This window comes from Bos mutus, chromosome 4, assembly GCF_027580195.1.
Source record: "Bos mutus isolate GX-2022 chromosome 4, NWIPB_WYAK_1.1, whole genome shotgun sequence".
NCBI classification, from domain to species: domain Eukaryota; kingdom Metazoa; phylum Chordata; class Mammalia; order Artiodactyla; family Bovidae; genus Bos; species Bos mutus.
Genome location: NC_091620.1, coordinates 25,622,532 through 25,649,330, shown reverse-complemented (window position 1 = coordinate 25,649,330; position 26,799 = coordinate 25,622,532). Strand labels below are relative to the sequence as shown.

Genomic DNA, 26,799 nt, shown 5'->3' with positions numbered 1-26,799 from the left:
AAGTTTCAAAATGATCAGTTTGGAAGGCTATATTGTGGTTATTTGGTTTTAAGGTTCATTTTTCAAAGTAATACATTCCTATAAGAAAAGTTCAAATAGAAGGATTTATAATAAAAAATCAGTGGCCTTTTGCCACACTCTTCACCTGCACCTAGTCCCACTGTTCAGAGACAAGTTACTTTAACTGTTTCTGTTTATAGTTTTAACTATTTTGTTAATAGTATTATCAAACAGTATTACCTCCATAACTTTAGAAAACATACCTGTACTACTTTTTCTTGATTTATCAAGCTTGGGGCATTTTACCTCGCTGTACTTCCTTTCCACTCTGTTTCTGAGTTGCATTGTGATACTGAGATCTCTCTGCTCTTGGTCTGATTCCCTCACTGTGTGAAGATAGGATGTTACACTCCCAGCCATTCTCCAACCTCTCTACCGTCTCCTGCCTCCTTACCTCTCTCAGCCTGATCTTTGCCTTCATATTGCCAGGGTTCATAACTTTTACATTCTACTTTGTGTTATATTTAATCTGCTGGATTTTTAAGTATAGTTGGAGTCTGAAAACGGAAAGCAAGAAGCTGCATCATGACTATGGCTTGTTCTTTTTTTCTGTAGACCTCAGTGATATGAGGATTGTGTGTATGTGTGTTTTCTTCTTCCTCTGCAAGTCCTATAACACCCTTGGGCTGTTTGAAAGAGAATATTCTTAGGAAGGTCAAATGGATTCCTTTTTTCTTAAGCTCCATTTATTACTCAGAATTAAACCACATTTTACCTTGTTTCTATTTTCACTTTGACTCTCTTGTTGCAGTTGTTTTAAAGTTTTTCCTGGTGTGGTACAATTTTGATCCATTACCCTGTGTCCCTCAAGAATCAAATTATTGTCTTTGGCTTTAGGCTTTTTTGGGAAAGGCTGTTTTGTTTAGTAAAATTTCTATCCCAGTCATGAAATTTAGATTCTGGACATGTCTATGAATTAAATCGAACCTCTCTGCTTTTCTGTCCCCGGTTTTGTCTGTGGACATTGTCTTGCTCTGAGAATTTCCCCCAGGCTGTTCTTACAGCTTTTCCTTTGATGTGATAATTCTATTGGTGAGTCTAAGGCTTTCTCTTACTTTTATTTATACCTTGATTGGATTTCTCAGCCTGCTCTTCCACTTTGTTTTTTTTTTTTTTTTTTAATACTCTACACTTAATCTCATTATGTGTGGATTAGACTAAATTTAACTGCCCTTGGACATTTCATCCAAATTCCAGTAGCTCCTTACATACTGTTGACTACAACTAACAGGATGCTTCTGAACAGAAAATCTGTTTTTCTGAGTTCTCTCCCATTATCTTTAGTCCCATGCCTACTGGTCCACAGTGGCAAAAATAGGAACTCCTCTGTCTAAAATTCCCGTTCTCCAATCCCTTATGCATGTGTGCTTAGTCAATAAGTCTGTCTGACTCTTTACAACCCCCTGGACTGTAGCCTGCCAGGCCCCTCTGTCCATGGGATTTCCCAGGCAAGATACCGGAGTGGGTTGCCATTTCCTTCTCCAGGGGATCTTCCTGACCCAGGGATTGAACCCATGTGTTCTGCACAGGGAAGTTCCCCATTCCCTTATAGATTATATGTTAAAGAAGAACCTTCAGATGAAGTATATGTTGCACCACAGGTAATGATCTAGGCTAAGAAACAGGCTTTAATAAAATTGCTACCAAGTTGTGTTATTTTAGGGGGGAATGCTTTTTTAAAAATGGAGTGTGACTAATCTGCTGAACATCACTGGTTCCAGGTAATAGACATGCCTTTTTATTTGGATGTAATGTTTAGAATCACACTTACCTGTTGTCTGTCCTTTCATCTTGCTTTTCATATCTATTCAGAGGAATCACTATCGGGTCTATTCTCTGTTTTGTGCATTCTCATGAAATTATGTTAGAGGTGTTCCCTATAATTTCCTTATGTTAATGTTTTGGAGTCTAGTATTTGAGTCGCTGAAGTTAATGTAATAAAGTCTTTTTAGATGCTTGACTCAAAATCTTGTGCATGCAGTTAAGAAAGCCATGGGGCTTCCCTGGTGGCTCAGTAGTAAAGAATCTGCATGCAGTGTAGGAGACTCAGGTTCATCCCTGGATTGGGAAGATCCAGTGGAGGAGGGCGTGGCAACCCACTCTTGCCTAGAGAATCCCATGGACAGAGGAGCCAGGCAGGCTGCAGTCCATAGGGTCGCACAGAGTCAGAAATGACTGAAGCGACAAAGCAGCAGCAGCAGCAAGAAAGCTATATCCTCAGAGATGGATGCATAGCTTAAAGATGAGGTAATTGAGGCCCAGTCCTTGAGAGACAAGTCAGGTAATGTGTCAAGAAGGATAGAATCATGAAGACATAGGAATTCTGGCATCATAATAATTAATGTTGAGCTTTTATGTGTTCTTCACCGTATCTGGAAAGTTTCCTTTAACCCCCTTCCTTTTGAGGAAAGGTACTACTTTTTTTTTCTTTATCATTAAAAAAAAAAAGGTTGAAATTGAGGCTTACAGGTTAAGTAACTTGTCAAGGAGTTCTGAATGTCTGGTAATAGCCTGTGCTATTTTTAAATTTTCATATTATCTAATGTTTTTATCTATCAGAAGTTCCTATCATTTTTGCTCTCCAGAGAATCTGACTTTTTGAGGATGAAAGCTGGAATTCGTCACTAAAAATGACTTAAGTGGGATGGGGTGTGACAATTGCCTGTAGTATGTGTATGCCAGTCATATCCGGCTTTAGACAACCTGTTTTGCTTACTAAATTATGAAACCATTTAAAGCATCCTTTACAAGTATCCCACTCTGGTTCAAAGAAGTCTGAAATGATCTTGCCTTTGCTTTTTACAGAGTGTCAGCAGACAGGTTAGTGAGGCTGAAGGATGGCCTGGGGAAAGACCTAGAAAGAGATGAGGCTCTGGGTAGGAGTGACAAGCCTGTGAAACAGACATCCCTATTGATTTATTCTGTGCACTGCTGTTCTGGAGAAAAGAACTGAAATCCATTATGCCAAGTGCATAGCGTACAAATCCTTTTGAAAAGGATTTAGATGCCATCTAATCCCAAATCATTTAAAAACAATTTTGGAGTACCCAGAATTCTAAAATGCCCTAGGCAGTTTGTCTCAGACTAGAACAGTGAAATGGATGGAAAAATAGTATTTTAATGGTATCTTCCTTTCATATATTGTGTTTAATTGCATGACTTAAATGGTGCATTAAATTTCCTTTTTAGATATGTACGAATCTGGGGGTATCTCGAATCTTCAAAATTCTATCTAGTTTCTCACCATTAAGCATGATGTTAGTAGTTAGTTAGTAGTTAGTTAGTTAGTTAGATTATTTTTTTTTATCAAGTTGAAAAAGATGCCCTCTATTCATAGTTTGCATTTCTTCCTTTTTAAGACTAACATTCCACTGTTCTTGTGTCCACTTTTTTTTAAGGTTCAAATTCATTTTATTTTTTAATTAGTTTTGTAAATTTATTTTTAATTGGAGGTTTGTCCACATTTTGTTACCCATTCATCTATTGGTGGATAGTTAGTTGCTTCCACCTTTTGGCCATTGTGAATAATGCTGCTGTGAACATCAGTGTACAAAAAGCCTTTTCAGACCCTCCTTTCAGTTCTCCCAGCATATATAGTACCCAGAAGTGTGGAATTGCTGGATCATATGGTAATTCTTCTGAAAGTTTTTTGAGAAACTGATATGCATAGTTTGATATAAAAGGAAGTTCACTTCACTGATGTTTATAGTAGCAAAAATATGGAAGCTGCCTTCCTATATATCATGGCTTCCCAGGTGGCTCGGATGCTAAATCTCCCTGGGAGACCTGGATTCTTTTCCTGGGTCAGGAAAATCCCCTGGAGAAGGGAATGGCAACCCACTCCAGTGTTCTTGCCTGGAGAATCCCACGGACAGAGGAGCTGGCGGGCTACAGTCCATGGGGTCGCAAAGAGCCAGATACAACTGGGTGACTAATGCTTTCACTTTCCTATGTATCAGTAGGTGATTGATTGCATAATTATGGCACATCAATAATCAATCAAGTGAAGTATTCTTCAGCTATATAGAAAGGTGTGTGTCTGTTTTGACATGTCAAAATGTCCAGATATCTTGTCACAGAATAATGTACGTATTGTGAACCTATTTTTATTTTAAATCATACATATGTATGTATGCTTCAAAAGATTGTTAAGGATAATGTACCTCTCTGTATGTTAGGGCAGGGGGAAGAGAGAACAGAGCATTAAGTGCTGTCTGTAGGAGAGCATACCTTAGTCCTGTTACTGTGTCATTTCAGGGTGTATAAGAAACACAGTGTTACAAGCAGAAAAACCAATTTGAATGATCACAGTTTGGGAAAAAAATGTTTAGCTCCTATATGTGTTTAAATTACAAAGGAACTGTTAAGTACTTTACTTACCGTTTTTATGTGCACAGTGTCAAATGCAAGTCACCAGGACCTTTTAAATATCTTTTTTATCATTAGGGATAATACCAAAGATATTTATTGTTTTGTGACTTTAAATATAAAATTAACGCAGTGAATTTCCATCAGAATAGTTTCATGCAAGGAAAATGTTCTACCATTTTTATGTCATACGGTAATGATGCTGCCCATTTCCTATGATTTGGTGTGGTGAGGTATATAGTAAAATGAAAGGCTTGTCGAAGTTCCTCTTCCCTTGAGGAAAGTCTTTCTTAGTTTAAGTATTAACCTGTATTACATACTGAATCCTGTTCTTTACCTTTTTTTCCAATAGTGGATCTTCATGGAGGAACACGGAGTGACCCAAACTGAGCACATGGCTACCATAGAAGCTCACGCAGTGGCCCAACAAGTTCAGCAGGTCCATGTGGCCACCTACACCGAACACAGTATGTTGAGTGCTGATGAAGACTCACCCTCTTCTCCTGAGGACACCTCGTATGACGATTCAGACATACTTAACTCCACAGCGGCTGATGAGGTAACAGCCCATCTGGCTGCTGCAGGTAATGTTTGGATTGGAATCTCTTCATTTTTGGCTTAACTCTGGTACTGTGCTTATCTGAAAGAGCCAAGGATACAGGCATTCAGATATCTTCATATCGTATCTTCATGATTTTTTTAAAGCCTTGTATTTTCAACTTGTACCTGTATTACACTGAGACTTAGGTTCCAGACTCATATACTGTGACATATATACTTTGGTTCTTGTGTGAAAAGCCTTGCATTTTAGGTTCTTGTGTGAAAAGCCTTGCATTTTCAACTTGTACCTGTATTACACTGAGACTTAGGTTCTAGACTTATATACTTGTGACATATATACTTAGATCCATGTACTTAGGTTCTAGACTCATATACTGTAACATGAACATGAACATGTCATATATAATGACATGAACTTTGGTTTTGCCTTTTCATCCATTCCAGTACTCTTTACTTTTAACTCAACAGCTCAGTCATATGCGACTCTTTGTGACCCCTTGGACTGTAGCCCACCAGGCTATTCTGTCCGTGGGATTTCCCAGGTAAGAATACTGGAGTGGGTTTTCATTTCCTTCTCCAGGGGATCTTCCCCATCTAGGGATCCAACCCGGGTCTCTTGCATTGGAGGCAGATTCTTTACCATCTTAGCCACCAAGGAAGCCCTACTTTTAACTCATTTAGTCGATTTACGTTAAATGTAATCACTGATATATTTGGGTTTAAATTTATCATGTTTACTATATGCTTTCTCATTGTCCTGTTTACTTTCCTTTCGATTTTCTTTTGGAGTGATTAAAAGGTGTTTTTGTTTTTTATTTTTTCATTTTTTTTCTTGTTAGTTTAGAAGTTAGATGTACTTGTGCTATTATTTTTGTTTCATACATACTTAATATTAATTTTCCCTCTTATATCCAGCTTGCTTTATGTTGGTTTTTCTCCTCATGTTCTGGTTCTATTTGGATGAATGCTGGATGTGTGTGTGTTTAGGAAACTATTTTTAGAATAATTTGGGATCTAGAATAATATTATTGTCTTCTAGCGAGGATTTTTGTTTGCTTCTGCCAGTGCCTGGGCACTAGCAATCCTGGATGATCTTAATCCAGTTTAAGGTTTTGAGATTTTCTGGGCCCCTAAATGACTTAAAGCTGGGTGATATTTTGTATCATTCTCTTTACAGTTTACACTGTATGTAAGTGTAAACTTACATATCTGGATGGATCTAATATTGTATAAGGAACACTGCTTTTGAAGATACTTAGGAAAAGATGGACAAGAAATCAATGATTAGAAATAGCCAAAGTACTACATTTTTTTAAAATGTATATGCTGTATTTAAGTGAAAGAAGACAGTTACAATGAAAATAAACTTTTGCTGTCTGTTGTTACCCACTGTATTTTTCTGAAATAGTGAATTTAAAAATAAGATTTAGTGGCAAAATACATAAAACATGTTTGTGAGATATATTTTGAAATTTTTATACTTCCCAGAAGAGGGCATCCTAACATAATGAATCAAAGTCAACTTCTTTCCTAGGAAGGAAGGTGTTTTTGAGACATAGTTTTGCTATAATACAGTACTGCATTGTCATAGTGTTAAGATTAGCAAAGAACTTTAACCCTCTTATGTGGCAGATGTGGAAACTGAGGCCCAACTGATAGAAATGATTTAATCATTCAACAGTGATTGAGAAATTATTACATACTTTATATTAGTATACATAGACACTATAAACAAGACAGGCAAGAACTTGATCCTAAAGGACCTTACAGACCAGTGATAGGAAGAAGGGTACATATAACCAAGTTAAATAATTTCAAAACCACTGAGTTCTCTGAGGAATATAATGAACTTTAAATGGAGAGGGAAGGGTAGCTGGTTACCCTCTTTTTCTATTCCTGTTTCCTTGTCTCCCTCTGCTGAAGTAACCACTATTCTGAATTTGATCATCATCATTCTCTTGGATTTCTTTCATATTTTTTTGTGTGTATCAGTAAACAATATTTAGCATTGTTTTTGCATGTTTTTGGCTTCCCTTGAGGCTCTGCTGGTAAAAAATCCGCCTGCAATGCGGGAGACCTGGGTTCGATCCCTGGGTCAGGAAGATTCCCCTGGAGAAGGGATACCCACTCCAGTATTCTGGCCTGGAGAATTCCATGGACTGTATGGTCCATGGGGTCACAAAGAGTCAGACTGAGTGACCTTCACTTTCACTTGCATGTTTTAAATTATATATAAATGGTATCACTCTGGTATTGTTTGTCTAAAAGTGTTTATTTCATGCAGTATTATTTTTCTGAGATTTATTTATGTTGATAATATGGCTGGATAATTTTCATTTTAACTGTTATTTAGTATCCATTCATTATCTGAATGTGTCATATATTGGGAGAACACTTAGGTTGTCTATAATCTTTTACTATTTACAGTTGCTACAAATAAAAATTATTTTGTATGTTTTCTTGTACATATTGAGAGAGAGCTCTTGGCTTTGGTTTTCAAACTTCTTTTGACAGTGTGCCACAGTAATACATTGTGATCTAGAATAAATACGCACATATAATTGAAATAACAATTTCTCATGAAGTGATACTTAACTTCTACTGCAAGTAACACACTCTTTGATATGTTCTGATATCTTTCACTTTATTCCATGTTATTAAAACAAAGAAAAAACTACTCATAGTTTGAAAAACGCTGCTTCAGGGTATACTCAGGAGGGCAAAGATAGGCACATTTTCAACTTTACTGGGTATCCCAAATGTCTTTCCAAATACTTTTATTTGTTTGCATTCCCACCAGCAGTGTACTCAAGCGCCTTTTGCTTCTCATCCTCGCCACGTTTGGTATTGTCAATTGTTTTTATTTTTGCCAGTCTGATGGGTATGAAATAGTATCTCAGTGTTGGTTTAATATGCTTGTTTGAGCAAGAGATTCCAGCCAGTGCAGGAAAATAAAATAGAGTATTATCTCAGAACTTTATTGACTATTCTTATTTTGCATATTTTCCTTTGTCCATTTTCCCAGGTTTTTTTTTGAGTTACTGATTTTTTCTTAGCACTAATCTTTTCTTGGTGAATATTTATTGTAATTATCTTCTTCTCTTAGTTGTCCACTCCCCGCCCAATTTTTTGTTATTTCTTTTTGTTCATAGTGGTTTGGATTTATATCATTGTGCAGTTACTGGTGTTTTATCCTTTTGGAGTTTTGTTTAAGCAGTTCTTCTTAACCCTGTGTTTGTAAATACTTTCCAGTAGTTTATTGTAGAAGTTACATAGTTTGTTGTTATTTTATTGATGTTTTTGTTTAACATTTAAGCCTTTAAGCTACCTGGAATTTATTTTCTTGTATAGTATGATGTATCGATCTACTTTGACTATTTTTGCATGCAGACAGTCAGTTGCTCCGACACCAGATCTTTAATCATCCATCCTTTTCCCACCTCTGTCTTTTGACACAGCAAGGTGTTTGTGAACTCTCGAGTAAGTTATGTTGATTTATTTGTCTATCTTTTCAGTCAGTTCTACACTGTCATAAGGGATTGTAGCCTTATAGTAACTATTGGTACTTGGTAGGATGAGTGCCCCTGCTTCCTTTTTAAAATCTTCAGAAATTGCTTTGGCTGTTTTTAGCCCTTTGCATTTCCATTTAAATTTTAGAATCAGGTCTTCCCTGTTGGTCCAGAGGCTAAAGCTCTGCCCTCCCAATCCTGGGGACCCAGATTTGATCTCTGGTCAGGGAACTAGATCCCACATGCTACAACTAAGAGTTTGCATGCCACCACAACAAAGATCGAATGTGCTGCAACCAAGACCTGGTGCAGCCAGATAAATAAATAAATAGGGTTTATTTCCTAGGAAAGAGGGAATAGGTTGTTCTTGATAGGATTTATTAAGTTAAACATTTCAAAATAAACATTCATATAAAAAGGTATTTAAAAATAAAATTTAGAATTAATAAATATTATTTATTTTTATATAAATATGGACATGAATTTGAGCAAACTCCGGGAGTTGGTGATCGACAGGGAGGTCTGATGTGCTGCAGTCCATGGGGTCACAAAGAGTCAGACACGACTGAGCAATTTCACTTTCACTTTTCACTTTCATTCATTGGAGAAGGAAATGGCAACCCACTCCAGTGTTCTTGCCTGGAGAATCCCAGGGACGGGGGAGCCTGGTGGGCTGCCGTCAATGGCATCGCACAGAGTTGGACACGACTGAGCGACTTCACTTTCACTTTTCACTTTCATTCATTGGAGAAGGAAATGGCGACCCACTTCAGTGTTCTTGCCTGGAGAATCCCAGGGACGGTGGAGCCTGGTGGGCTGCCGTCTATGGGGTCGCACAGAGTCAGACACGACTGAAGCGACTTAGCAGCTGTAGCAACAGCAGAATAGGCAAAATTAATGTAGGGTGAAACAAACAAGAATTGTGTCCTTATGGTGGGAAGTACAGAGAAGAACTGATGGGAAGGTACAGGAGAGAACTATTTGTAGTGATGATGTTACATATCTTAGTAGGGGTTTGGGTTTCATAGTTGTATGTTTTTAAAAAAATTTATTGAATGATTTGTACATTTTGTTATATGTAGATTTTATCTCAAAAGAAAAAACTTACAAATATTGAACTCTAGCTAATGATACTTCTACTGAAGTATATAGTGGGATCATACTGTAGTTTACTTTGAAATGTATTTTAAAAAACCCAACATGGGTTGATGAATGGGTAGGAAGGTGGATAGATCCATATAGTAAAATATTAGTAGAATCTAGTTGGTAGATAGGTGAATGTTCACTATAAAATTCTTTCAACTTTGCTATGTATTTTAAAGTTTTTAAAAAATATATTTGAAACTTCTAATATAATAATAATAATAAAAATGTTGGACTCACACAACTCAGTAACATAATGGCAACCTGATTAAAAAATGGACAAAAGACTTGAGTAGACATCTTCCTAAAGAAGGCATACAAATGGTCAATAAGTGTATGAAAAGATGCTCAGCATCACTAATCATCAGGGAAATGCAAATCAAAACCATGATGAGATACTGCCTCACGCCTGTTAACATGGCTGTTACCAGAAAACAAAAAAATAAGTGTTGGCATGGATATGGAGAAATGGGAACCCTTATATGTTGTTGGTAGAAATGTAAAATGATACAGCCCCTATGAAAAACAGTATGAAAGTCCTCCCCCAAAATTAAAGATAGAATTACCATATGATCCAGTTCTTCCTATGGATGTTTATTCAAAAGAATTGACATCAGGATCTCATGGAGGTATTGGCACTGCTGTGTTCACTGAAGCATTATTCACAGTAGTCAAGATGTGGAAACAATCTAAATTTCCATTGACAGATGAATGTGTGTTAGTCACTCAGTCATGTGTGACTCTTTGTGGCCCCATGGACTGTAGCCCAACAGGCTTCCCTGTCCATAGAATTCTCCAGGCAAGAACACTGGAGTGGGTTGCCAGTCCCTTCTCCAGATGAATAGATAAAGAAAATGTGGTATGTATGTATGGAATATTATTTAGCTTTTTTTTTTTTTTTTTTTTAAAAAGGAGGAAATCCTACCATATATGACAACATGGATGAACCTTGAGGGCATTATGTTAAGTAACATATACCAGGTTAAAAGGACAGGTACTGCATGATTTACTTACATGAAGTATCATATTCAAACTCTTATTCTCCTCTGCATATAGTAGAATGGGGTTGGCCGGGGCTGGGGTGTGGAAATGGGGAGTTGCCATTAAAGAACATAAAGTTTCAGTCATCTTCAGTCACGATGAATAGTTCTAGAGATCTGCTCTACAACATTGTGTCTGTAGTTAACAGACTTAAAGTTTGTTGAGACGGTGGATCTCATATGTTGTGTCATTACCACAGTTTAAACAATTAAATGTTAGAAAAAAATGCATCAGTAATATTTTTTCTTCTACCAGCTGTTTGTTTATAATGGAAAGGAAGGTAAAAGGCATTACCTTATTTCTTGCTTATTTTGGGGCTCTTTGAGTTCAGTTCAGTCGCTCAGTCGTGTCCGACTCTTTGCGACCCCATGAATTGCAGCATGCCAGGCCTCCCTGTCCATCACCAACTCCCGGAGTTCACCCAAACTCATGTCCATCGAGTCGGTGATGCCATCCAGCCATCTCATCCTCTGTCGTCCCCTTCTCCTCCTGCCCTCAATCCCTCCCAGCATCAGGGTCTTTTCCAGTGAGTCAACTCTTCACATGAGGTGGCCAAAGTACTGGAGTTTCAGCTTTAGCATCAGTCCTTCCAATGAACACCCAGGACTGATCTCCTTTAGAATGGACTGGTTGGATCTCCTTGCAGTCCAAGGGACTCTCAAGAGTCTTCTTTAGAGAGGTTTTATTTAAGTCAGACTGAGTATACTACTAAATAACATGTAGAGAGGCTCATCTAGATTTTCAGGGAGGCCTATTGTAATTGAGCCATTTATAGAACATAATATGCCAGGATAAATGTGAGCACTTAAACCTGATTTTCATTTAAACCTTTTAGGGGGTTCACAAATAAAGATGGTTTGTCTGTTTTAAAAAATAAAAGGAATGCCACTGATATGTTGAGATTGGGTGAATCAGAGACTAATAATTCCTTAAGGCCTACCCTTTGTTTTAGTCATTAGTTTCAGGGCAAACCAGACCAAATCTTATTAACATTTTCCCCTTAGAGTACGACAGTTTTTATTACTTTCCTTCCGGGATGCTTTCATCAACATGACCTTGTGGTTAACAGTTCCATTTAGGGCATAATTCTCAGATATATAACAAAAAATTTTCCACTTAAGACGGTATTCTTCTAGATAGTCCTCTTAATATGTGGTGGTGGTGGTAGGGTTGGGGTTCCAAATATGAGTGATTATCTCTGACTTTCTAACTTGTCAGTGCCTTGTAACGGAAAGAGGGGCCCAGGAATGGAAATGAAATTTGAAATCTGTAACTTTTTTTGTCTTGGCAAGCTCTTCCTCTCTGGTGCTATTTCATCTAGCACCTTTGAGAATATTGCCTTAACAGTACGGATATGCTGATAAAACAAAAAACATTATATAAAATTCAAGCTAGTATGTGGTGGGGAGGTGTAAGTCATTAACTTTTTAAAAATCTTCATTGTAAGTTTTAATGGTAAATTAAAATATGATCCATGTTGAATAGGAGTGAAGTATATTGTTGGTTATCAGTAATATTCTATACTTATTGATAATATACTAGGAAATAAATGCTACTTTTTTGTACATCTAATTGTTTTCTGCTTGGTGCAGTTAACAGACTCTGCCTGGTCTCAGCACATATGTTATTGTTTCAGGTCCTGTGGGAATGGCTGCTGCTGCTGCTGTGGCAACAGGAAAGAAACGGAAACGTCCTCATGTGTTTGAATCTAATCCATCTATCCGGAAGAGACAGCAAACACGTTTGCTTAGGTGAGGGCTTCCTTATCCATATTGTTGCTGTTCCTCAAATACTTTATGGTATGGATGACAGAATATACCTTATTAGGTTCATCAGGGGATGTGGTGTGCTGTGCTTAGTCGCTCAGTCATGTCCGACTTTGTGACTCCATGGACCGTAGCCCACCAGGCTCCTCTGTCCATGGGGATTGTCCAGGCAAAAACACTGGAGTGGGTTGCCATGCCCTCCTCCAGGGGCTCTTTCCAACCCGGGATCAAACCCAGGTCTCTCACATTGCAGGTGGATTCTTTACTGTCTTAGCCACCGGGGAAGCCTAAGAATACTGGAAAGGATAGCCTACCCCTTCTCCAGGGGATCCTCCCAACCCAGGAATTGAACCCAGCAGGCAGGTTCTTCACAAGCTGAGCTACCAGGGAAGCCCTTCATCAAGGGATACCAAATTAAATTCTTTCATGACAGAATTAGACTTTAAGGTACTCTAAACAAAAATAAATGAAACTGTAACTATGATTAACAGATGTATGTTGTTGTTTAGTTGCTGGGTCTTATTAGCCTCTTTTGTGACTCCGTAATCTGCAGCCCACCAGGCTCTTCTGTCCATGGGATTTCCTTAGGCGGGAATACTGGAGTAGGTTGCCATTTCCTTCTCTAGCGTATCTTCCTGACCCAGGAATTGAACCCATGTCTCCTGCATTGGAAGATGCTTTACCACTGAGCCACCAGGGAAGCCCTAACTTCCCTGTATAGATGTATAGAATTATATTATTTCATTCAGAGAAAATTTATTAATATATGCCTGCCATGTGCCAGCTATTGTTCTGGGCCTTGGGAACCTAACAGCTAACAAGATAAATTAAAGAGCTTATATTCTAGTGGAGGGAATAAGAAATATATGATACATCAGATGATGAAAAGTAAAAAAAAAAAAAAAAAAGGCAAAATAAAATAGAAAGGTTAGAGGATTGGGAGGGATATGGTAGTTTTTATTTTTCTATAGAAATGATCTTTGTTAAGGCAACCTTTGAACAGAGACCTGAAGTAATTTTAAGGGAAACCATGTTGATATCTACAGGAAGAACTTTTGGGGCTGATGGGTAGTAAAAGCAAAGGTTCTGAAGTGGGAAGGCATGTCTTAGGTATGTTTGAGGAGCAGCTAGAGAAAGAATGAGAAGAGGTGTGGTCATAATAGTAGTGGAAAGCCACGCCATGGCGTCTTCTGGACCAGTCTAAGGGCTTTGACTCTTACTCTAAGTGACATAGGAAGTCAATGAAGACTTTTGATTAAAACAATGATATAATCTAACTTATATTTTAAAAGTATCACCCAGGCTACTGTGTTGAGAATAGACTGAGGGTACAAGAATGAAAGCAAGGCTGAAGATAGAAGCACATACATAGCATTTGAAGCAGACTAGGAATGAGTGATCCACACAGTCAAAGGCTTTGGCATAGTCAAGAAAGCAGAAATAGATGTTTTTCTGGAACTCTCTTGCTTTTTTGATGATCCAGTGGATGCTGGCAATTTGATCTCTGGTTCCTCTGCCTCTTCTAAAACCAGCTTGAACATCTGGAAATTCACAGTTCACGTATTGCTGAAGCCTGGCTTGGAGAATTTTTGAGAATTACTTTGCTAGCGTGTGACATGAGTGCAATTGTGCGGTAGTTGGAACATTCTTTCGGATTGCCTTTCTTTGGGCTTGGAATGAAAACTGACCTTTTCCAGTCCTGTGGCCACTGCTGAGTTTTCCAAATTTGCTGGCATACTGAGTGCAGCACTTTCATAGCATCATTTTTCACTATTTGAAATAGCTCAACTGGAATTCCATCACCTCCACTAACTTTGTTCATAGTGATGCTTTCTAAGGCCCACTTGACTTCACATTCCAGGATGTCTGGCTCTAGGTGAGTGATCACACCATCATGATTGTCTGGGTCATGAAGCTCTTTTTTGTACAGTTCTTGTAAGTATTGTTGCCACCTCTTCTTAATATCTTCTGCTTCTGTTAGGTCCATACCATTTCTTTCCTTTATTGAGCCCATCTTTCCATGAAATGTTCCCTTGGTATCTTTAATTTTTTTGACAAGATCTCTAGTCTTTCCCATTCTGTTGTTTTCCCCTATTTCTTTGCACTGATCACTGAGGAAGGCTTTCTTACCTCTCCTTGCTATTCTTTGGAACTCTGCATTCAAATGGGTATATCTTTCCTTTTCTCCTTTGCTTTTCGCTTCTCTTCTTTTCACAGCTATTTGTAAGGCCTCCTCAGACAGCCATTTTGCTTTTTGCATTTCTTTTCCATGGGGATGGTCTTGATCTCTGTCTCCTGTACAATGTCACGAACTTCCGTCCATAATTCATCAGGCACTCTGTCTATCAGATCTAGTCCCTTAAATCTATTTCTCGCTTCCACTGTATAATCATAAAGGATTTGATTTAGGTCATACCTGAATGGTCTAGTGGTTTTCTCCACTGTCTTTAATTTCAGTCTGAATTTGGCAATAAGGAGTTCATGATCTGAGTCACAGTCAGCTCCTGGTCTTGTTTTTGCTGACTGTATAGAGCTTCTCCATCTTTGGCTGCAAAGAATATAATCATTCTGATTTCGGTGTTGACCATCTGGTGATGTCCACGTGTAGAGTCTTCTCTTGTGTTGTTGAAAGAGGGTGTTTGCTATGTCCAGTGCGTTCTGTTGGCAAAACTCTATTAGCCTTTGCCCTGCTTCATTCCGTACTCCAAAGCCAAATTTGCTTGTTACTCCAGGTGTTTGTTGACTTCCTACTTTTGCATTCCAGTCCCCTATAATGAAAAGGACATCTTTTTTGGGTGTTAGTTCTAGGTCTTATAGGTCTTCATAGAACCATTCAACTTCAGCTTCTTCAGTGTTACTGGTTGGACCATAGGCTTGGATTACCGTGGTATTGAATGGTTTGCCTTGGAAATGAACAGAGATCATTCTGTCATTTTTGAGATTGCATCCAAGTACTGCATTTCAGACTCTTTTGTTGACCATGATGGCTACTCCATTTCTTTTAAGGGAGCCTCTTGAGAAACCTATATGCAGCTCAGGAAGCAACATTTAGAACTGAACATGGAACATCAGACTGGTTCCAAATAGGAAAAAGAGTATATCAAGGCTGAATGTTGTCACTCTGCTTATTTAACTTATATGCAGAGTACATCATGAGAAATGCTGGACTGGAAGAAGCACAAGCTGGAATCAAGATTGCCAGGAGAAATATCAATAACCTCAGATATGCAGATGACACCACCCTTATGGCAGAAAGTGAAGAGGAACTAAAAAGCCTCTTGATGAAAGTGAAAGAGGAGAGTGAAAAAGTTGGCTTAAAGCTCAACATTCAGAAAACGAAGATCATGGCATCTGGTCCCATCACTTCATGGGAAATAGATGGGGAAACAGTGGAAATAGTGTCAGACTTTATTTTTGGGGGCTCCAAAATCACTGCAGATGGTGATTGCAGCCATGAAATTAAAAGATGCTTACTCCTTGGAAGAAAAGTTATGACCAACCTAGATAGCATATTGAAAAGCAGAGACATCACTTTGCCAACAAAAGTCCATCTAGTCAAGGCTATGGTTTTTCCAGTGGTCATGTATGGATGTGAGAGTTCGACTGTGAAGAAAGCTGAGCACCGAAGAATTGATGCTTTTGAACTGTGGTGTTGGAGAAGACTCTTGAGAGTCCCTTGGACTGCAAGGAGATCCAACCAGTCCATCCTAAAGGAGATCAGTCCTGGGTGTTCATTGGAAGGACTGATACTAAAGCTGAAACTCCAATACTTTGGCCACCTCGTGCGAAGAGTTGACTCATTGGAAAAGACCCTGATGCTGGGAGGGATTAGGGGCAGGAGGAAAAGGGGACGACAGAGGATGAGAAGGTTGGATGGCATCACCGACTTGATGGACATGAATTTGAATGAACTCCAGGAGTTGGTGATGGACAGGGAGGCCTGGTGTGCTGAGATTCATGGGGTTGCAAAGAGTCGGACACAACTGAGCAACTGAACTGAACTGAGGGAATGAGTGTGCACTGAAGGGGTTAAAGAAAGGAAAGGAACTATCAAAGAGTCTAAGAAGTGACCAGTGAGTCAGGAGGAAACCAGGAGAATGGTGTCTTGGAAACCAAGTGCAAAAATTGTTTCAAGAAGGAGGACTTGTGATCAGCACTATCAGATGGTGCTGACAGGTTGACTAAGATGCAAATTGACCATTAAATTTAGCAACATGGAGATCATGATTGAACTTGATAATGTGTTTTCAGAGGAGCAGTAAGGATGAAAGGATTAAAGGGTCTTCAAGAGAGAATGGGAAGAGAGGAATTGGAGACAGTGAATGTGTTTTCTTATCATTGTTTCAAGGAATGCCACTGGATTTCTTGTTTGCTATGTGGTCCTTTACTTGGCTTCCCTGGTGGCTCAGATGGTAAAGCATCTGCCTGCAAACCGGGAGACTTAGGTTCAATCCCTGGGTTGGGAAGATCCCTTGGAGGAGGAAATGGCAATCCACTCTAGTACTCTTGCCTGGAAAATCCCATGGATGGAGAAGCCTGGTAGGCTACAGTCCATGTGGTCACAAAGAGTTGGACATGACTGAGCGACTTCACTATCACTTCCTCCACTTGTTTTTATTTCTTCTGAAGAGTTTGTAGATTGCAAAGAAAGATTATTACACATCTGCGTTTCACGGAGGACTTCATATTTTGACAGGCTGCTCAACATGCATTCATGTATAATAAAAAATTTAGTCTATAAAATGTTTCAGTAGTTTCTTCTTGTAGTATTTTATATATCCAAATTGTTAAGATGTTTATTGGAATGTTGAATCCAAATGGAGTACCAGCACTTGTAAATGATATGGGGCCAAAGTTAGAAAATATAGTCTATATTAAGAACGTAAGATTATAAGAAACTGAAGGGAAAATCCAGAAAATACTTAATGGTAGTTTTTAACACAGAGGTTATATACCACTAGATGGGCAAAAAAATTTCCTTTCCTTTAATGATAAATCTTACTACCTTTAATGATAGTACAGGCAGGAGGAATTGAATATATTTTTTATAGAGCCATCTTTTCTAAAAGGGGCATAGACAGTGCTTTTGGAGAAAGATGGAAAACTTTCTTGTGATTTGTTGGCTTTGCTTCATTTGAAATGACATGACTCACCAGTCCCTTGACAGGGTAGACTGTGTTCACAGAAGAATTATGGAATGTAGAACTTTAAAATAATCTCCCATAACTTCCAGGAGAGGACAGTGTTTCTGTTTAATACAGTGCTGATGTATTTGAAAAAGCTCTTTTACTCCATCCTCATTTGTAAAATACTTCAGGACTAAGAATTATTGTTTATATCACAGTGAAAATCTGGAAATGACAACATTTTGAAGTAGTAAGATATAAATAGGCTTCCCAGGTGCTCAGTGGTAAAGAATCAGCCTCCTAATGCAGGAGACGCAAGAGATGCAGGTTCAATCCCTGGGTCAGGGAGATTGCCTGAAGGAGGAAATGGCACCCCACTCCAGTTTTCTTGCTGAGAGAATCCCATGGACTGAGGAGCCTGGTAGGCTATAGTCCATAGGGTCGCAAAGAGTTGGACGTGACTGAGCATCGGAGCAAGACATAAACAATGATTATATCAGTCAAAGAAATCAGAAGCAGTTCATTTTAGGCCCCTTCAGTAAGCATGGAGATGATATAGTAAAGTCTATAGGAGGACATCTCAGTATTAATCTTTATTATTATAAGCAGCACACTTTTGGTGCTGAGATCAGGAAGTATGATACTGTCTGTATTCAACATTGTGTCACGGCTGTGTCCTGGGGTAGACTCTCATGTCAGTGGGCTAGTCACGGGTCTTTAGTACAAAGGGATGTACATATTTCTGCTGAACAGGATATTAAACCTCACACACACCCTTTTCACAATTCAGGTAAAAGAAGACATACCTAATTAGAATAAATTGTCTCAAGTCAAAGGAAATCTTGTGTCTGTGTCACATAATTTCTGTCTTTTCGTTCTCTAATTCAGGAAACTTCGAGCCACACTAGATGAATATACTACTCGAGTGGGACAGCAAGCCATTGTCCTTTGTATCTCTCCCTCCAAACCCAACCCTGTCTTTAAAGTGTTCGGCGCAGCTCCTTTGGAGAATGTGGTAAGAAAACTGTGTGTGTTCTCAGATACCCTTTGCTTTCTGTGAGTTGTTGTTCGCATTCTTTTGATCCTTTGTCTAGCACAATAGTTATTTTATCTTCCCTTCATCCAGGGGTGGGAATTGAGACTGGTTTTCAAACTCCTTTATGCAGATCAAAGTAAAATGGATCATTTCTGTTTCTCCTTTTCATAGCAAGCTATTTTACCTCATCAGATGCAATGGGAAAAAATGATATTGTATTCCTTAAGAAACCAGTGCAAGATTTTGTAGGAAAATTGCTGAAACAAAATGGTATTTTCTCAAGATGTGAACTTCCTGAGGCATTTTACTGATCACTGATATCTGAATTGCGTATTTTAAATCCTTTTTATTTCTTCAAATAATTGATTTAATCCTTCAGTGTTGAAATATAGTTGAATATTTTGATTATATCCCTATCTATAGCTAACTTTATAAAAATAATATTTTACTCTTGGATACTTTTACTATGTGAATTGTTCTTTCTTTGGATAAAGTAACTTTAAATCATTAATAGAATAATGATCTGTCCAGAATTAAATTGCATTTTATTTTTACTAGGATAAAATTTCTGAGCTTAAAATTAATTTATTAGATTTTCCCCATACTGAACATAGATATTTCAAGAGTTCAGAATTAGTAATCAGTTGAGATTTTGTTTATTGTATTTTTTTCCCCATATACAGATGTTGTGATTCTTTCTAAACATTTTTGAGTTTGAGTTTTTCCTCAGATTCCTGAGTCCCTAGAATAGGACGCATATTAAGACCTTTCCTGAGAGGAGTGTGGTAGATGGCTTTCTAGTTCAAAATTATACCTGACTAACAAAGTAATGGAAGTGAAACCAGTTAATTCTGTTATAAACCATAATATAAATATTATAATTATATTATTGTTAAAGATTTTATTTTAGATTGGAGCAGAAACAATCCACATCAAACCCCAATTCTATTCAATTTATGTGACATACTTACAGTGACTCACAAGTGTTTAAAGTAGCTGCAAATGATACCATCAAGAAAGTGAAAAGACAGTCTACAGAATGGGAAAGAAAAAAATATTGGCAAAATATATCTGATAGAAATTTGTATCCAGAATATATAAGGAACCCTTATAACTCAGCAGTGACAAGACAGTTAATCCAGGAATGCCCTGGTGTTCAGTGGAGAGGACTTCGTGCTTATACTGCAGCAGGCATAGGTTCAGTCTCTGGTCAGGAAACGATGACCCGGCAAGCCGTGCAGCATGGCCAAAAACAGAAAAAAGACAATTAACAGAATTTAAAATGGCAAAGAATCTGTATAAATATTTTTCCAAAGAAAATATAGAAATGACCAGCAAGCACATGAGCACTTGATAAATAACTTAATCATTAGGGAAATGAAAAGCAGAACTACAGAGAGATACTTCATGCCCACTATGATGAATATAATTTAAAAGATGGACAATAATAAATGTTGATGGGGATGTGAAGAAATTGGAACCCCCATACATTGCAGTTAGAGATGTAAAATGATGCAGCTGATTTGGAAAACAATTTGGTAATTTCTCAAAATATCAAAAGAACAGTTACTATATAACCCAACAATTCTACTCCTACATTTACACAAAAGAGCTGAGAATAAAGCTTATACATACAGTGTTCATAGCAACAAAACTTATATATAAAAACCAGTGCACTATATTTGTAGAAGCATTATTCATAATAGCTACAAAGTGGAAATAACCCAAATGTTCATCTGCTGATGAATGGATAAAAAAAGTTGTATTATCCATCCGGTATAGTATTACTTAGCAATGAAAAGGAATGAAGTACTGATAAATGTTACAATATGGATGAACCTTGAAAGCATTGTGCTAAGTGGAAGAATCCATTCATAAAAGGCCACACAGTGTATGATTTCACTTATGGGCAGTATCTGGAGTAGTCAAATCTCAAGAGACAGAAAGTAGGTTAGTGGTTGCCAGATTTGAAAGGGGGGGGGAATGGAGGAATAGAAAGTGACAGCTAGTGAGTTTGGAGTTTCTTTCATGGGGGATAGATTATAATGATGCTTACGTGACCGTGCAAATATTTAAAAGAGTAAATTATACACTTCAAATGGGTGAATTGTATGGTATTGTATGGTAGGTTGAATAATGAATGGCCCCCAAAGATACACAGATCCAAATCTTTATATGACATAAAAGATTTTGCAGGTGTGGTTAAGTTAAAGATTTTTGAGATAATCCAGATCACCCTGGATTATCCAGGTAGGCCCTAAATCTAATCACAGTGTCTTTATGTAAGAGGGAGCCAAAAGGAGATTGATACAGAAGGTGGAGATGTGTCAGCGGAAGCAAGAGGTTGGGTGCAAGGAACGGGTCAGAAGCAAAGCAGTATGTGCTCAACAGCAGCTAGGCAGGATGAGAAAATGGTACCTCCCCTAGAGCTTCCAGAACAACCAGCCCTGCCAACAACTTGGGCCTATGAAACTAACAGAATGAATTTCTGTTGATAGAAGCCACCAAGTTTGTAATACTTTGTGGCAACCATAGGAAGCTAATATGTACGGCATATTAATTATATTTCAATAAAGCTGTTAATTTTTTTTTTGTTTTTTTTTTTTAATATTACTTTCATCTTTTTTTTTTTAATATCGATGCATGATACAGGATGTTCGGGGCTGGTGAACTGGGATGTTTAAATTTTAAAAGCAAAACAATAAGCAAAGCAAATGTCAGACAAATCCCTACAAAAATAAATCATGGATCACAGCATTAATATCAGACAAAGCCAAATTCTCAAGACAAATGAGTCTTAACTGAGGACCATAGGTCCTTTAGTATTGATAAGCAGTATAAATTTATAATGAACCTTTTATGTCTCAACATTAAAGCAAAGAATATAGATCAAAAATTAGTAATGGGAGGAAAAAAATAGAAACCACAGTGGTAGTAGGAGTCTTTAATATCTTTGTCACTCAAGGAAGAAAAGTATAAATAAGAATATAGATATCTGAAGAATAGAATTAATAAGGTTAATATAAAAGGTTAACATATTTAACATTGATACCATACTAAGGGAGAATATACCATATTTGAAAAATTACATGAATGGATTATAAGAATTGACTCTGTGTTATTATTAGGTCCCAAAGTAAATCTTAATAAATTGTAAAGATAGAAAATTACACAGGTCATATTTTTTATTAAAGAATGGAAAATTTAGAAGTTAATATAAGAAAGATTGACAGAAATTTTCAGCCACATGGAAATTTAAAAATACCTTTTACTGTAGTAGTTTTACAATGTTGTGTTAGTTTCTGCTGCTGCTGCTGCTAAGTCGCTTCAGTCATGTCCGACTCTGTGCGACCCCATAGATGGCAGCCCACCAGGCTACCCCGTCCCTGGGATTCTCCAGGCAAGAATACTGGAGTGGGTTGCCATTTCCTTCTCCAGTGCATGAAAGTGAAAAGTGAAAGTGAAGTTGCTCAGTCGTGTCTGACTCAGTGACCCCACAGACTGCAGCCCACTAGGCTCCTCCGTCTATGGGATTTTCCAGGCAAGAGTACTGGAGTGGGTTGCCATTGCCTTCTCCGGTGTTAGTTTCTGCTATACAGCAAAGCCAATCACTTATATGTATACAAAAACACTTAAGAGAAAAACTTAATCTGTGAACTATTTAAAAACAAATTTTAAATAGCCTTAAAAATTATGATCTAAACAGATGCTCCAAAGCATGTTTATTGCCTTTATTTTTTTTCTATGTATACAAGAAAGAAAGAAAAGAAACTTCATCTGAGAAAGATATACAGTAAGTAAACATGTAGAAGGAATTAATGATTTTGTAAACAGAATTGTTATTTAAGAAATGGTACTATGAAAAAGTTCTATGAAGAAATGGTACTATGAACAGTTCTATGAAGACCTGCAAGACCTTCTAGAACTAACACCCAAAAAAGATGTCCTTTTCATTATAGGGGACTGGAATGCAAAAGTAGGAAGTCAAGAAACACCTGGAGTAACAAGCAAATTTGGCCTTGGAGTACAGAATGAATCAGGGCAAAGGCTAATAGAGTTCTGCCAAGAGAACGCACTGGTCATAGCAAACACCCTCTTCCAACAACACAAGAGAAGACTCTACACATGGACATCACTAGATGGTCGACACCAAAATCAGATTGATTATATTCTTTGCAGCCAAAGATGGAGAAGCTCTATACAGTCAGCAAAAACAAGACCAGGAGCTGACTGTGGCTCAGATCATGAACTCCTTATTGGCAAATTCAGACTGAAATTAAAGACAGTGGAGAAAACCACTAGACCATTCAGGTATGACCTAAATCAAATCCCTTATGACTATACAGTGGAAGTGAGAAATAGATTTAAGGGGCTAGATCTGATAGACAGAGTGCCTAATGAATTATGGACGGAGGTTCGTGACATTGTACAGGAGACAGAGATCAAGACCATCCCCATGGAAAAGAAATGCAAAAAAGCAAAATGGCTGTCTGAGGAGGCCTTACAAATAGCTATGAAAAGAAGAGAAGCGAAAAGCAAAGGAGAAAAGGAAAGATATACCCATTTGAATGCAGAGTTCCAAAGAATAGCAAGGAGAGATAAGAAAGCCTTCCTCAGCAATCAGTGCAAAGAAATAGAGGAAAACAATAGAATAGGAAAGACTAGAGATCTCTTCAAGAAGATTAGAGATACCAAGGGAACATTTCATGGAAAGATGGGCTCAGTAAAGGACAGAAATGGTATGGACCTAATAGAAGCAGAAGATACTAAGAAGAGGTGGCAAGAATACACAGAAGAACTGTACCAAAGAGATCTTCACAACTCAGATAATCACGATGGTGTGACCACTCACCTAGAGCCAGACATCCTGGAATGTGAAGTCAAGTGGGCCTTAGGAAGCATTACTATGAACAAAGCTAGTGGAGGTGATGGAATTCCAGTTGAGCTATTTCAAATCGTGAAAGATGATGCTATGAAAGTGCTGCACTCAGTATGCCAGCAAATTTGGAAAACTCAGCAGTGGCCACAGAACTGAAAAGGTCAGTTTTCATTCCAATCCCAAAGAAAGGCAATGCCAAAGAATGCTCAAACTACCACACAATTGCACTCATCTCACACGCTAGTAAAGTGATCCTTAAAATTCTTCAAGCCAGGCTTCAGCAATACGTGAACCATCAACTTCCAGATGTTCAAGCTGGCTTTAGAAAAGGCAGAGGAACCAGAGATCAAATTGCCAGCATCCTCTGGATCATGGAAAAAGCAAGAGAGTTCCAGTAAAACATCTATTTCTGCTTTCTTGACTATGCCAAAGCCTTTGACTGTGTGGATCACAATAAACTGTGGAAAATTATGAAAGAGATGGGAATACCAGACCACCTGATCTGCCTCTTGAGAAATCTGTATGCAGGTCAGGAAGCAACAGTTAGAACTGGACATGGAACAACAGACGGGTTCCAAACAGGAAAAGGAGTACATGAAGGCTATATGTTGTCACCCTACTTATTTAACTTATATGTAAGGTACATCATGAGAAACGCTGGACTGGAGGAAGCACAGGCTGGAATCAAGATTGCTGGGAGAAATATCAATAACCTCAGATTTGCAGATGACACCACCTTTATGGCAGAAAGTGAAGAAGAACTAAAGAGCATCTTGATGAAGGTGAAAGAGGAGAGTGAAAAAGTTGGCTTAGAGCTCAACATTCAGAAAACGAAGATCATGGCATCCGGTCCCATCATTTCATGGGAAATAGATGGGGAAACAGTGGAAACAGTGTCAGACTTTATTTTTTTGGAGCTCCAAAATCACTGCAGATGGTGATTGCAGCCATGAAATTAAAAGATGCTTACTCCTTGGAGAAAAGTTATGACCAATCTAGATAGCATATTCAAAAGCAGAGACATTACTTTGCCAAAAAAGGTCCGTCTAGTCAAGGCTATGGTTTTTCCAGTGGTCACGTATGGATGTGAGAGTCGGACTGTGAAGAAAGCTGAGCGCCGAAGAATTGATGCTTTTGAACTGTGGTGTTGGAGAAGACTCTTGAGAGTCCCTTGGACTGCAAGGAGATCCAACCAGTCCATTCTAAAGGAGATCAGTCTTGGGTGCTCATTGGAAGGACTGATGCTAAAGCTGAAACTCCAATACTTTGGCCACCTGATGCGAAGAGCTGACTCATTGGAAAAGACCCTGATGCTGGGAAAGATTGAGGGCAGTAGGAGAAGGGGACGACAGAGGATGAGATGGTTGGATGGCATCACCGACTCAATGGACATGGCTTTGGGTGGGCTCCGGGAGTTGCTGATGGACATGGAGGCCTGGTGTGCGGCGGTACATGGGGTTGCAAAGAGTCGGACACGACTGAGCGACTGAACTGAACTATGAAAATCTAATGAAATAGATAAACGAGCATACTAATTGAGAAAAAGGATGAAGAAAACAAATACACAGTCTTAGAAGTGAGATGAGTTATAGTTGCAGATAAAAAATAGATTGAACATTGTAAGGAAATGCTATGCATTAATTCTCTTCTTTAAAAAACCTCAACCAAGTGGATAATTTAATAAAAAAATAACCAAATATATCCAAACCAGTAAGACAATAAACACATACAAAATTGAAAAAGTAATTAAACCATATCTCTCAAAGGGATACTACACTCCTGATTATTTCGAGTGACTTCCGTTAAACCTTCAAAGTATAGAATATTCCTTAATCTTATATATATATTGATATACAGGGTGGTATTAAAGAATCAGAGCTCATATTTACTGTAATCAGTTATACAGTATACTCTGCATAATCTCATATTAGTAACAGTAAAAGAAATTATTTGGATTTTATAATAATGTCTAACATTTACTGAATGCTATGTTCTAGGTTATAAGTTATAAGCAGTTTTCATGTATTATCTCATTAAATAATATTAAAACTCTGGTATTTGCATTTTGTCCTCCTGCCTGAAGCCATCATTAACCTTTCTTCTTGCTCTTTTTTCTGGAGGCTGCTGGGAACTCTGGAAGTTTTAAATTCCATAGGGCTGTTCATCTTTGGAATATGGATTTCAGACTCAAAATTATCAGTTTTTTACAAATTTGTCAAAGGAGAATTGAAAATTTTACTGGGCCCTCTAATAGATGGTATTGAAGCTTTTCTTATGGTTTCCAGGTTTTCATTTATTTCTCTATGCTGTGTTCTGCCCATATTACATCCTTGCCCACAATTGGATTGTAAGTTTTAGACAAGTTAATTGAATCATGCACATAGGTTGGTGTTAATGTATATAGCTAAAAACTTCACTTTGGTGAAAACTGTGTTTAAGTTTTGATTTTGTGAGTGATTTCCCACACTGATTTTTCCTTTATGTGACTCAGTGCCCTCATGTGTGAAATAAAGATAATAGCAACCTCACTGGGGAGAAATAGAAATTAAAGTTTATTATCTTTCTCCTATATGTAGTCTTTATGAAGAACTGACATGAAAGGAATTGAACCTTGAAATCTCAAAAGACTTGGATGGAATTCTTATCTCATACTTTGTATTTAATGGGAATTGGTAAATGGTAGATTTTAACGTTGTTGAGTCGTAAGAACACTCTCTTTATGACTTACTGCTATATCACATATTTCCTTGAAATCATCCTTCTGCCTTCGTTTAATTCCACCTTCCCAGTAGATAAGTTGACTCTGGAGTTGGTCATGATTTCTTCTTCTAAGACATTCACTTATTTAGGTAAGTTTTTAAAAGATGGCTTCAGGTTGCTTAAAACGTGGAAGCATATTTAAAAAGTAATAAAGTAAGGGACTTCCCTGATGGTCCAGTGGTTAAGAATCCGAGCTCCCAATGCAGAAGGCATGGGTTAGATCCTTGGTTGGGGAACTAAGATCCCATATGCCACATGACACAGGCAATAATAATAATAATATAAAAAATAAAGTAAAAGCCCTGTTGCTTGTTTATTAAGTTATGCAACAAATGGCTAAGACTGTTAGATATAAAGTATGAGGTAAGAATTCCATCCAGGTCTTTTGAGATTTCAAGATTCAGAACAAGGGATCCAAGGGGTTGGGGAAAAAGAGATCTGGACTGAGGCAGGAGAGGAAAGAGGCTGACATTGGGACTGGAGAGAGAAGAGGATGAAGCCAGCAGATTCTGTGGGCCACAGCTTGTGGCCTGGCTCTGTGCCAAGTGTA

General features: G+C 38.0%; 1 protein-coding gene across 7 annotated transcripts in view; it reads left to right on the top strand.

Moving 5' to 3' along the window:
• Positions 1–26,799, top strand: part of NRF1 (nuclear respiratory factor 1) — a 130,787-nt gene that overhangs the window by 40,482 nt on the left and 63,506 nt on the right. For 6 of the 7 annotated variants that reach the window (XR_011463954.1, XM_070369235.1, XM_070369237.1 and 3 more), the window contains 3 exons: positions 4,781–5,012; positions 12,319–12,433; positions 18,463–18,589. Coding sequence is in view for 6 of the 7 variants with exons in the window: in XM_070369235.1 (XP_070225336.1) it covers positions 4,790–5,012; positions 12,319–12,433; positions 18,463–18,589 (465 nt within the window). In the remaining variant the exon portion in view is untranslated. Of the gene's footprint in view, positions 1–4,780; positions 5,013–10,553; positions 10,636–12,318; positions 12,434–18,462; positions 18,590–26,799 lie in introns of those variants that run through there. The other variant, XM_070369238.1, reaches the window with a different exon arrangement.